At 39.1% G+C, this 12,604-nt stretch overlaps 1 protein-coding gene across 1 annotated transcript; it reads right to left on the reverse strand.

Annotated features, from left to right (window-relative positions):
- Window positions 1–2: 2 nt before the first annotated feature.
- Window positions 3–12,359, reverse strand: ttf2 (transcription termination factor, RNA polymerase II). The gene is made up of 23 exons (XM_005932541.3): window positions 12,243–12,359; window positions 11,926–12,031; window positions 11,549–11,635; window positions 11,361–11,430; window positions 9,888–10,760; window positions 9,223–9,343; window positions 8,761–8,943; window positions 8,500–8,657; window positions 7,693–7,774; window positions 7,385–7,510; window positions 7,117–7,267; window positions 6,447–6,552; window positions 6,079–6,263; window positions 5,385–5,538; window positions 5,106–5,197; window positions 4,739–4,824; window positions 4,367–4,509; window positions 4,061–4,240; window positions 3,627–3,685; window positions 3,351–3,504; window positions 1,761–1,843; window positions 1,344–1,418; window positions 3–1,187 (listed from the first exon to the last, which is right to left on the reverse strand). Exons 1-23 carry the CDS (start codon window positions 12,268–12,270, stop codon window positions 1,043–1,045), a joined length of 3,447 nt encoding a protein of 1,148 aa, XP_005932603.1. The 5' UTR covers window positions 12,271–12,359; the 3' UTR covers window positions 3–1,042.
- Between the last annotated feature and the right edge of the window lie 245 nt (window positions 12,360–12,604).

Consider the following 12,604-nt stretch of genomic DNA (forward strand, 5'->3'; position numbering starts at 1 on the left):
TTTTTTTTAATTTTCTCTTTATTGTTCTGTTATTTCGGGCGATGACGCCCAAAAGTTCGAAATGTACTAAAGGCATCAAAAGTCAGTGATTTGCGAGTGTTGAAAACACGTTGCCTGGTGAAAACAGACCGTCTGCTAACTAGTTATACATATTTAAATATAGCACACATGTTCCTGCACAGAACAAAACAAAAAAACACGTCATCCACTAATGTTTTTAAGTCTTCAATGTATAATATTTTAATAATCACAAGTGCAATATTGAAATGCCTTAAAAGCCACAATATTAGCAACATGTTTTTCAACTGAGTAAACTTTAAGCAGCTTTGGAAAATTAAATAATCGTTTCAGTTTACTGCCTAAAACAGAAGTCACTTCTAATAACTTTAATCACCTAAATTTATTGTAACATTACATCACAAACAACACAAATACAGCAATACTAGTATAAAATTATGATAATAGTATTATTATTACTAATAATAATAATAATAATAATGATATAATGTATTTCTTTAGATAAGTATAAAGAAATAAATCAGGTGGAAGAAACAGAAGACCAAAAATACATGGAGGAAAATATTATGTAATTTTACAAAATATAGTAAGAAACTGTTTAAATGTATGTAAACACATATGTTTCAAATACTGTCCAGCTGTGTGTCAGCTGTGGCATTTGACCATCTGTTTAAACAGTCCAAAAAAAAGAAAAGAAAAGAAAAGAAAGAATACAAATAAAAACTAACAACCCCCCCCCCCCCCAAACAAAAACAAACCCAAAAAAGAGTTTTAGAAAAAGCCCACATATTTTGTTTAGTGTAACTAATCTAAACATCTCAGTTATGGCTCAGTGTTTGGAGGAAAATTCTTAGCCTTGGTGTAACAAATAACATGGTACTTTTAAAGTAATGCATTACCCCATTGTTGTTGTTGTTATTATTATTATTATTGTTATTTCAACATTTTCTAAAGTTACAACCTAATACATTCACACATGAATGCATGTCTGAATAGCTGTTGGTCAGCTGGTACAGCTCTTTATTCAGACTCCAAAAATGATCTTGAGATCTGCCAGAGAGAGTTTGGAGAGGGTGTTTCCGGTTCCCGACAGCACATTCTGTGCCAGCTCCTTCTTCTTTGTCTGCAGTGTGGAAATCTTCTCCTCCACTGTGTTTTCACACACAAACCTATTGACAATGCCACATAGACACACACACACAAACTATTAGCACAAAGAAACACAGTTTACACATCATTGTCACCAGTACATGCTTAGTAAAACTTAAAAATAAAGATGCAAACTAGAAATTTTGTGGCGATTCAGTTAGAAGCTGATGCGTCACCTGTGGATGGTGACGTCTTTATATTGTCCCACTCTATAGATGCGGTCGCAGGCCTGATCCTCCAAAGCTGGGTTCCTGTTGAAGGGTTAAAATTGAAACAACTTTATTCTACCTTACAGAAATGTTTCTTAAGTTTGGAATAACATAATCTCTGCAAAACTGCAGAATGCATTGTGTGACGTCTGCACATGTTTGTTTATAACTGCCTTTAAATTGTCCTTTGCCATTCCTTATAATGCGAAGTGTGAAGGCACAAAATATTTTAGAGGATAAAAATTAAATTAGAGAGGATAAAATGTTGAAAAAACTATTTGCACAACAGATATATTTCAAATGCAGCTTGCTACATTAAACGGCAAACGGCAAACAACAGAAGTGATACTTTTCCAGCTCTTTGAATGACAATGTGGCTCTCACCAGTGCATGTCAATGAGGAACAGGTGATTCCCACCGATCAGATTCAGTCCAACCCCCCCGGCACAAAGAGAAACCAGCATCACCTGAAGCAAAAACCAGAACAATTAGGCAGCACTATACATTTAGAGCTGTGCAACAAAACAGTTTGATTACACTCATTTTCATCATTATCACTTCAAGCTTAGTTCTCAGCTGCATAGCACACTTGGTATAATGATCACAGCTAATCTAGAAGTCCCATCATCATCATCATCATCATTATTATTACTACTATTATTATTTACATTTCAGTGTTGCAGCAATTTCTGTTTATAACATATATTTAATTTATTGTTGTTTACTTTTTATTTAACTGTATTCTTCACAAATGGAGCAAACATTACAAAAACAGGAACAGTTGGCCTTACATTTATGCACAGATTATCAGTGCAAGTACAAAAAAAAAAAAAAAAAAAAAAAAAAAAAAGCCACTATTGCTGTTTTACATAGTGCATCAGTGTTTTCACAGTTTTTTGTAAACTGATAAGTTTGTTAGCTTAAAGAAAAGAAAATCTCTTCATGTCTTTGATATTGCTCACTGTGCCATCCAGTCATTCTTAATTAGGGGTTCATGTTTTAATCATTTACGGGTTATTGCTATCCCATTGGCTGTGCAAGCAATCTTCTTAATAAGCATTAAGAAGATACATAAATAAATCGTACAGAAAGAAAAGTCCATCTGTTCTTGTTTCTCCTATCTGTACACAGTTTAATTTAGGGGTTATAAAATATCTTAACAGGTAGATATTCTGCTAATCGTAGTCTGTAATGGAAGATCCCAGAGTCTTCCTCCAGCTTAGATTATTTTAATGTTTTTTCGCTGGCCGGACGTCAGAATAAATGAAACAAGTTTCTTATTGTTGTTGTTGTCTTATTGTTGTAAATTTGAGTCTTTTGTATTTCAAAATCTTATTTAGATTGAGCGGTAGAAAGTGGTACCAATTTCATTCCAATATTTAAAGCTCCCATTGATATCTTACTGGTGTGATAATTTTATCATTTTAAATATAGGTCCTCTGCTCTTGATGTAAAAAATGCCATGTGGATTTTCCTTGCAGCTCGTTGTATAAAAGTTGTTTTTATTTTTTATAAAAGTTGAATACATTTATTAGTGAAACTCTGTTAAATGTGCAGAATGGATTAATCCTCATTAAGATTATGAACATCTTAAATTCTACATCGTTTCCGTTCATGTCAACTCCTTTACTTGGTGCATTACTGCCACCTGTTGGTTAGAAGTATGGAAACCATTGTGCCGCCTCATTATGCTTAATTTATGCTCCTGCGGCTGTGTCTCTTTGTGAAGGTAATTATCTACAGGGAGGAGGTCTAAACATGCTCCTGTGCAGTTCTCCAAAATCTAAACTTCACATTGCTCGACGTGTATGATGATGTAAGTCGTTCGAAAGGTGATTAGCTGAGAAGTGGACTGGAACAGGGAAGGGAGAGAGTGGGGTTCACCAGGCATGTGATAAATGCAAAAAAAACCATCAACCCCCCCAGTCGGCTTCATTCAGACATGCTCCATTTGACAAAAATAGAGACATTTACCTGTGGTCCCTTTGGGTTAGTGTTGAATTCTTCCACCAGGTCCATGCGGCGTTTAGGGTTGACGGTCCCGTCGATGACGCTGTACGTTAACCCCATCAGCTGCAGATGAACTGCTACAATTTGGAGCATGCTGGTCCACTGGGACACGATCACACTGGACAATAAGGGCGGGACACGCCATGAAGACCACACATGAGAAGGTAACATGAAAATTGTTCTATTAATTGTGAAAAAAAAGACATGAACTCTAAATTATTGTGATGTGTAATGTTTTACCTTTTGTGATCATTACTCTTCTCTCTGATCGCCTTCAGTTCAGAGATGATAGCAGAGATCTAGAAGGAAAATTGATCTTTTAATACTAACAAACAGACTTTGAACTGGACCACCATGCGCTCTTATCACATACATTGTGAAAGGCCCCAAAAACGAACAAAGACAAATGGTCAGCTATGAATTTTAAAACATTTAGCATAAAAACAATCATGTCAAATCACGATTTAGAGCTGAATCTGTGTGGGAAAGATCCAAAGGCTCCAACTGAGGGCAAACAATCCACACCCGGTGACTTCATTGGTGACTTTATTGTGACTTTTGATCAACAAAAACAATCATACCCTGATCTTATTTCACCTTCTATATCAGACAGCAGCACACATTTTCACATTCTGCCAGTAACTGTGATGTTAGTGTGCTGATCTATTGCCCACCTTGGTGCTTTTGCTGGTGCCCTCAAACAGCCGCGAGGGGAAGCGTGTGCCATTGAGGGCCACAGAGTCTTTGGGATCAGGGCCAGATGGCGAGGGGCTGGAGGAGAGCGACAGAGCATTGAGCTGCTCCTCCAGAGATAAGACGATCCCATCACCCTGCAGCTCCGATGAGTCCAGAGTCTAAGCACGGGAGACATGAAAAGAAGGAAATAGGTGTGTGCAGTATTCAGTTTGTATCATTATGTGTGTCTTTTTAAATTATAGACATTGCTGGAAAGCCTTATGACAGCACGTGAAAGTGTGTACCTTCTTAAGAAGTGAGAGGTGACAGCAACATTGTCGGAGGCGCAGCAGCAAGGACAGGATGTGGACAGTGCTGGACACCTGCTTAGCCTGCTGGGAGCTCGACAGAGCAGGATCAGCCTGGGACAAACCAAACTCCTGGGCCACTGGAGAGACAGAGAGAGTGAACACTATTTTAAATCACCATTACTGCTACTAGCAAACACTGATTGCTAAAAGAGTTTGACTTAAGGCAAAAGTGCCGTCCCAGCTTCCAGTTTAATTTCTGTTGTTTTCTACATGCAAATTTAATTATGCACCTCGTATAATAATATGCAATCGTGACTGCAAAACAACCTTTGCTCAGATTAAGTTTATTTATTGGTGAGGCCTCACCTTTCTCAAAGGGATTAGCACTGGAAGTGCTTCCTTTCTTCACATCATTTCCTTCATGTTGCTTTAGGTAGCTCTGCAGAGTAGATCTGGAGGAGAGAAAAAATATATACACCGGTATATATAATTGACTTTTTATAATTGACTTAATTCCTAGTTTCACAACCCTCAAAAAGGTAAAAACATCAAGATGTCCAAATAAAAAACAAAGATGAAAATGCAGGAAATAAAATAGTGAAATGAACAATACAAACAGAACGTCTTGATACTTGACGCCTTGGGCTTTAAAAATGTTAATTAAACCCCTAACTGTAACTCTGCCTTTGCATTTCACAAAGGTTCATGTGTTTCTGAAAAGATAGACTTTTACCTGGACTGGGCAAATAACACATCATACACAGCCTGCTCATCCTCAGAAAGTTTGAGTCGATGCACCTCAGAAGTCCGATCAGGAAGAGACACCTGAAACAAAACTGCTTTAGTTTCTGGTTATATTTTGTAATTAAACATACACTTCCAGAAGCTAAAAGATACTTTGCTTGTTTATGTTTTTTAATTTAATGGTGGCAAACTCCTAATAGTGAGTGTATTTCCTGATGTGCTACCATAAAGACAGATGTTCATGGAGTCTGTGTGTGTGTCTCTCTACCAGTGGTTGGCCTGTGCTGTCCCGTTGGTCTTTGGTTCGTCGGAGCAGCAGAGTCCTGGTCAGAATGTTGAGTCGCTCTCTGCCTCTCTTGGAGCCGTTGTCCACCTGAGCTTTCCACAGTTTGTACTCGTCGAACGGAGAACAACGCAGAAACCTGAAAAGACAGAGGAACGCAGTGAAAGAACAGGATCTCGTTCATGAAATACATTTATTCTTCCTAATGTGTTCATTTCATTTGTGCTTCCTCGTCTCCTCCGTCCTACATCCTTCTGCTTGTGAAACAAATATTAAGCTCAGTCCTCCAGACTGAAAACTGTATCTGGAGGACAGAGGAGAAAGGAGCCTTTCCAGAGGAGCTGTAATCGAGGATGCACTGGTGTATCCTTTGCATGTTTTTATCTTCAAGTATAAAACATCCATGTCACACAGCTGAAATACACAAGCCAAGGTTAGAAGAGGATTTGTCAGACGTTGTTTTAGTTATTTAAGAAGCTCAACTGTGTGATCAAATATTCCAGACTTCATGATTTATATGTAACTTATTAAAAACAGGCGTATTATCTCGTCAGTCTGCACCATATTATGAAAATACTTAAAAATTGTCCCAAATATTAAAAACGGACCACACATGTGCAGCAGGCTAACAAAACACAGGATGGGTTAAAAACTTGTATTCACTGTGCTGTTGTCTTACTTGAGCAGCGAGTACATGTCCAGCAGGTTGTTCTGAATGGGTGTACCAGTGACAGCCCAACGGGCTCCGGCCCTCAGCTGACAGACAGCCATGGAGGTCTGCACTTTTGGGTTTTTGATGCTGTGGGCTTCATCCAGAATTATGCGGGCCCAGGACACTCGCAGGAGAGGAGCTGAGCCTGGACGCTGAAGAAAAATAATGGGAAGTGTGTTGGTAAGTTATTTCATTTTGCTGAAAGTGATGTTTCCAACACTGCTCTTATCTTAGTAAGAAATCACGAAAACAGTATTTTCCTTTTTAGTGCTGCTGCCAGCATCTTCAGTGTTAACACTGAAGGCTTTGGTTCCGGTCGTATATGTAGTATTTACCACATCGTCCTTATCCGTGTTGGGTTTATCGGCCTCTTCTTTTTGGACCGGGATCTCCTTGGACACTAGGCTGTAGGTAGTCACCACCACATCGTAATCTGCCAGTCTGGTGGACACATGCACAACACTGTATTTCGTTTTTGTGACTCAAATGTCCTTCAAATGGGAAAAGAACAGCTGTAATGAAGAACTTTGACATGTCAAAGAAACAATGACAGAGCTGCTCTCCACTACTTTGCACAAACACAAGATCAAACATTTACAGTACACAAATCAATTCCCCCGTGTGCATCATTTCATTTTGTCTGTGAAAGCATGTTTTCTCGAGAGGCGTGTTTTGCAAAAACAACAACAGTTATGACAGTGGAGCTCCTTTTTGTCTGCTTTAGTCATGTTAACGACTGTACTGAGTTTTGGCTTTTCCAAGCTTTCTCTTTATAAAACATCTGCAGGACATTCTTGTTCCTACAGTGCTTTATTATGACCTCTAATACCAACATTTTAATATGTAATTGTTTGGCACAAAGGTAAAAAAGGTCAACTGTCACTGCAGGAACTTTGTGTGGCTCCTCAAAGAATAAGATGCGACTGCACCATTACAAACTGAGATAAAGGCAGAGCGGAGAAATAAACAGCAACGTGTGTGTGACAAAGTTTGCAGCTTTCTTACGCTCTGGCACTTCTCTCACGGTTCGGGCCGTGGTACAGGTACACCGTCAACTTGCCCGTCTTGACATGTCTGTCAATCTCCTTCTTCCAGTGGTGCACCAGGGAGGCAGGGCAGATGATAAGAGTGCCCTTAGACAACACAGGGATGCAGTCTGGACACAAAAAAACAAGGAAATAGCTAAAAAAAAAAGAAGAAGGAAGAACTGTATAATTTTATTTAGCTAGATTTTATTTGATCCACTGAGTCAATGACAAAAGGTTCTTGTTACCAGTTTTGGATAACCAGTTATCCGTCTTCTTCTCTTCCATCTCCTCCTTGTCCTTTTTTGCTTTCATCTTCATGGCCAGTATGAGAGAAATCATGGTCAAGGTCTTCCCCAGACCCATGTCATCCGCTGATTGAAAAGAATACAAATGAGATGTACTAGAAAAAAGATGAAGAAATGGTAAGAAGCGAGGTGTTCCTCTCTTTGTCATGTGAGCAAACTGACTGGCCTGAGGAGACCATTTCTGTACATAGAATAGCAAATTAAATGTAACAAACAGACCCCACGGGCTTATTTCCAAAAACACTCACCCAGTATTCCTCCACAAGGACTCTGCGTTTCTCTCCAGAGCAACCAGGCCAAAGCTCTCCTCTGATGGGGCAGGAGAGGCACCTGAGCAACCAATCACAATGCAGCAATCTTAGCCTAACATCATCGTCCAATCAAAAGAGGAAATACAGGCTGTACCATTCTAAATTGTGACAGTTTTGTCAATAAAAGAAAATGTTGTGACGCAAAAATGAAAATTAATTAAAATATATGGACACATAAAGATTACATTCAGATGCAATTTCTTAGAGCATAATAATGCAAAACTATGAGCTACAATCGGAAGCTATATTTCTAAGGCTGACCTTAAAATGTGGCTGCAATACTAGAAGCAGAAAACCATCCTCAAAATGAGAGTAAATAAATGGTACTCAGTCAGACACCAGGTATTTTTTATGCAGTGCAGCCTCAGTCTGAGCAGTCAAATCAGAGTAAAGATGGCACTCGCCTGCGCTGAGTGTCATGTAAAAATTGCCGATAGATGAATTTAAAAGTGGTCTTTCATATCTTGAAATTTTGGATGATGCTTTTCGGTGAAACTATTCGTGTAAGATTTCAACCTCTCCTGCTAAGAGTTGTCTGTCATCCACTATCTTCTATATCACAACAGCTTAAAAATTTTAAATGTAACTATTTACTGACAGAGCCGAACACTAAGCCGTGTGTAATCAGTCAGAATATCTGAGTGCTGCTATGAGTTTCCTTTATTTTTGAAGTTTTTGTGAAAATGTAGTCGTTGTTGTCAGATTTTTTTTTGCCACAGTAGTGAGTGAAGCAGTGTGTAACACCTTGATACCCTTGGGATCAGGGGCCTCAGCCTCGGCATCAGGACAGGACTCCAGGGACTTGTGGAGATGGTCGATGGCCTCACAGGTGGCATTTTTCACCGCCAGAAGACGGTCGTTGGTCATTCTACCCCCATAAAATGTCTGTGCCTGTGGGTATGCTGGAAACATTAAGGATGAATGATTAGCAATCTATATTTATTTCAAGTTTAAAAAAAAAATTACACATTTTATAGAAGTGTTTCTCTTTCCCATTTGGCATACCTCCATACATCTGAGAGTATCCCTGGCTCAGCTGGAGATCCAGAGAGCCACCAGAGGCCTGATGATGGTGCAGGCCCGGGGCTGGAGGAGCAGGGAGCAGGATGGTCCCGCCCTGTCGGCTGAATGGATTCATCTGAGTGGTGCTGAAACCAGAATCAGTGCTGCTACACGCTTCCTCAGACTCTGAAAGGGAGACACAGACATCCAGCCAAATCTAAAAAACCTTGTTGGTTTTATTATTACACTTTCACCTGCACGTTTGTTTGACAGAAAGAAAATCAAAGAACATCAAATTACACAGTGCTTACTAAGACAAAAAAGTCCCTCAAGGTTTTGCCCGTGTAAGCATAAGGGCTTAACTGGGAGTATAGCTGGGGTACATAGTGGAATAACTAAAAAGCACTTGAATAAACCATCTGAAAACACTATTCTATTATTTCTCATGTGCAGTGTGACTCCTACCAGGCTGAGAAGCAGCAGTGAGGCTCAGTGACTCCAGGGCTTCCTCCAGCTCTTTAACCTGTGTCCTCAGCCTCTCTCCTTTATCTGGTAGCGCCTCCAAGTTTACTGAAGATAGAGTGGCCTGAGGACAGAGTGAAGACAAAGAGCTCTCATAAGCCTGAGTATTAAACTAACCAGCTGCTCTGTAGTATTTGTTGTTGTGATGTATACAGTATTGGAGTGTGTAATTTATGGGCTGTTATAAATGCTGAAACTGAAGGATTAGCAGTTAGCTAATACCAGCCAATTAGATATCAGCCTAATCATAAATCACATTGCTGGACTTATGAACGAAACTGTACTTAACAGCTACCTCAGCCTACTTTGTCAGCTAGTGTAGCTAACAGTGGCAACTTTAACATTTAAAGAGAAAAGCACATTCTGAGAGCTTGCAGATTATTTACTATGATATAATTACAAGTACTACAAATATTCTTCGGTGTTTTGGGAAACGCAGCCTAGGAGTGACTGATATGAGTATATCAGGGCGGTTAATTAACAGATTTCTTAATGCGGACATGTTTGACATGCATATATTTTTTTTACATTATAATAATATTTGTATGTTAGGTTTTAAATCAATGCAGTGTTCATGCATGACATGTGTTGTCTCCTCGTCCCCACACCTTTTTCTGCTGGAGCTGAACGGTGAGCAGGTTCTGCAGCCCTTTGGGGTTTTCCACCGGCTTTTTGATGTTAGAAGCTGGCTGGAATCCTGGGAAGTTGGTCAGTGTCTTTTGGACAGTAGAAACAGGAGGAGTCTTTTGCAGAGCAGGCTTCACCGACACCAGTACCACATCATCATCATCATCATCGTTGTTTTCGGGACTGTTGGGCTGACTGGACTCTGGCTGAGTTGGTTTGTCAGGTATGGGGCTCCTGCTGCTGTCAGAGTGTCTGGATGCATGGGTGCAGCTGCTGTTTTCTAGTATTTGTTTGGTTTCTTTCACCTGAGAGGTTTCAGCATCAGACGGTTGCTGAGTCAAGTTCCTGTGAGAAACTGGTGCAGTTTGATTGATTGTTTTGAGTTGATGTTTGTTTGATGACTCAGAATGAACAGTCTTGACGTTGGAGGAAGAAATGCCCTTTTCTGCTTCTCCTTGCTTAATGCGGTTCTGCTCGGGCGTGTCTTGAATCTTCTCGGTTCTTTTTTCAACACTGTTTTCTTTGGGACTGTTGTTTTCCTCATCTGAAACTCTCTTTTTTAACTTCATCCCCGGTGGAAGTTGTTTACCCCGGTAAGTATCCGATGACCTGTGCTTATCATCTGCCTTTTCTTCCACTCCTGCACCTTGTTGCCTTTCATTTTCTTTCTGGTAATTTGCTCTTCTTTCAGCCTTGTGACTTGCTTCTCTCTCTTCATGTCTATTGTTGTGCAACTTTCTCCACTCAGAGTCCTTGTCTGTCTGGCTTGGTGCCTTAAAGGGGTTTCGTACAGGTGGAAGACATGAGGGCTGTAGCTGTGTGTCAGACAGAGGGCTTCTCTTTTCTGTTTCTGGCTGCAATCATGGAAAACAACACACTTTAAAAAAAATGTATCATAGAGATTTACAGAAAGGTGTCTAATAACAGCTAATCCCTAATGTGGTGTTTAACCCCTGGAGGGTCTTAGGGTCGATTTGTGGCTCTAGGTCCGATAGTGTATGCATTTTTCTAAGACCCTCCAGGGGTTAAAAAGAGTAAATAGTTCAGAATAGGAAAAATACTTGTTCATACCATTTAGCTACATCCTATTTAAGGCTGCAACTTATGATTGTTTACATAATAAATGTATTAATCAATGCGTACGCCAGGAAAACCGTAAAAAATTTACAGTTACAGCATTAAAGAAAAAACAACAAAAGAAAAACAAATACAAAAGAGGTAAGGATTACTTTTGTTTTGAGTGACTGACCAATGAACTGACTAATTCGTACAAGTTTAATTATTAGTGGAGTAGTGAGAATAATAACATAAAACTTTAATTAACCGCATTTTTAATAACTAATAACTATCTTTAATTAATATCTCAATGCGATGGCCAGAAACCGTTGGTGATACAGATATTGAATGTATATAAAAAAACAAGTGTGTGTTGGGAAGTCTGTGGCAGCACTTACTGCAGTCCAGGGTACATTTCCACACCACCTCTGGCCTGCTTTTTTACCTACAGCACATCGGTAGAACAACCTGGAAAACGAGAAGGAATTTGCAGTTAAATACACAGTCTAACCGACCTGGTTTCTAGTCATATAAGCTGTGTATAAGCATGCGATTTCAGATTTCTTTCTCACACACACACACACACCTATAGCCCTGCTGTTGCTGACTGTAGTTGAGAGCCTGGAGTTCCACCATTGAATCTTCATGATGGAGGCAGTGTGATGGTGAAATGCTAGAGACATGATAATTCATGTCAATAAAACAAATATTTGTGCAACACACACATTTGTTTATCAATAACTTTAACAATATGTCACTGAATAACCAACACTTTTAACCTCAGATGTTTGGAGAGAGCCAATGAGTATAGTAAAGTTGGCTACTGAGATGAATGGAACAAAAGCAATGTAAGGATATAGTCAAGGAATAGTTAAGAGATTATTATTTGGTTCAAACACAGTGACGATGACTGCTTCAGGTCTGAAAATACAGTAGAGTAGCCTATTGTCATCGTGGGAATACCTGGTTTGTTGACTAAAATCACATCCTTGCTTGTCAACGCAGACGTAGAAGCTCTTGCCTTTATTTGGTCCATCTTTTAATCCGGTTTTTAACATACACACACCACCTGTGACAAAAAGGTCTCTTTTTAGAAACACGTAAAAACTCGAAGTGCAGAATATTTAAACCGATGGTTAAACTAATTATTAAACTACGTAAGCAGCAAACCTTTTTTTCTCAGGATAAAAACACAAATATAACCTCTTTCAACCAAACACAATATCCAGTTTAGCATTTTATAACACATAATTAATCACCACTGACCGATTACCACTTACCGTGGATACTACATACAACCTTTTCCATTTTATCAACACATTAGTTCAGTTTCAGTTACTAGAACGTGAAGGGAAGAGCTGTATTTCGTATAGACCAATCGCAGCTCTCGGATAACACATCCGCTCTTCAAACGTCAGTATAAAAGTCAAGGTCCGAGTTATTTAGCAAAATTGTATTATGATGGACAAAGAAATAATATATAATAATGTATTAACATCAAATACCAATAACTATTAAATATATAACAATATAAAAAAAACAAACTCAACAAACACCAAATTGAATTTGCTTGATGACTCTTATTGTGCAATATATTTAACTTTTAACCGGATATGATATAAGCTAGTTCCGAGAACTTCCG

Source organism: Haplochromis burtoni, unplaced genomic scaffold, assembly GCF_018398535.1.
Source record: "Haplochromis burtoni strain Fernald_Lab_line unplaced genomic scaffold, NCSU_Asbu1 Contig_154, whole genome shotgun sequence".
Lineage (NCBI taxonomy): Eukaryota > Metazoa > Chordata > Actinopteri > Cichliformes > Cichlidae > Haplochromis > Haplochromis burtoni.

Coding starts and splice junctions, on each gene's coding strand:
- ttf2 (XM_005932541.3), bottom strand. CDS start 12,270: ATGGAAAAGGTTGTATGTAGTATCCACG. Junction 4,241..4,366: donor ACCTCTCACTTCTTAAGAAG/GTACACACTTTC, acceptor TCCCGTGCTTAG/ACTCTGGACTCATCGGAGCT. Junction 3,686..4,060: donor GCACCAGCAAAAGCACCAAG/GTGGGCAATAGA, acceptor TTTTCCTTCTAG/ATCTCTGCTATCATCTCTGA.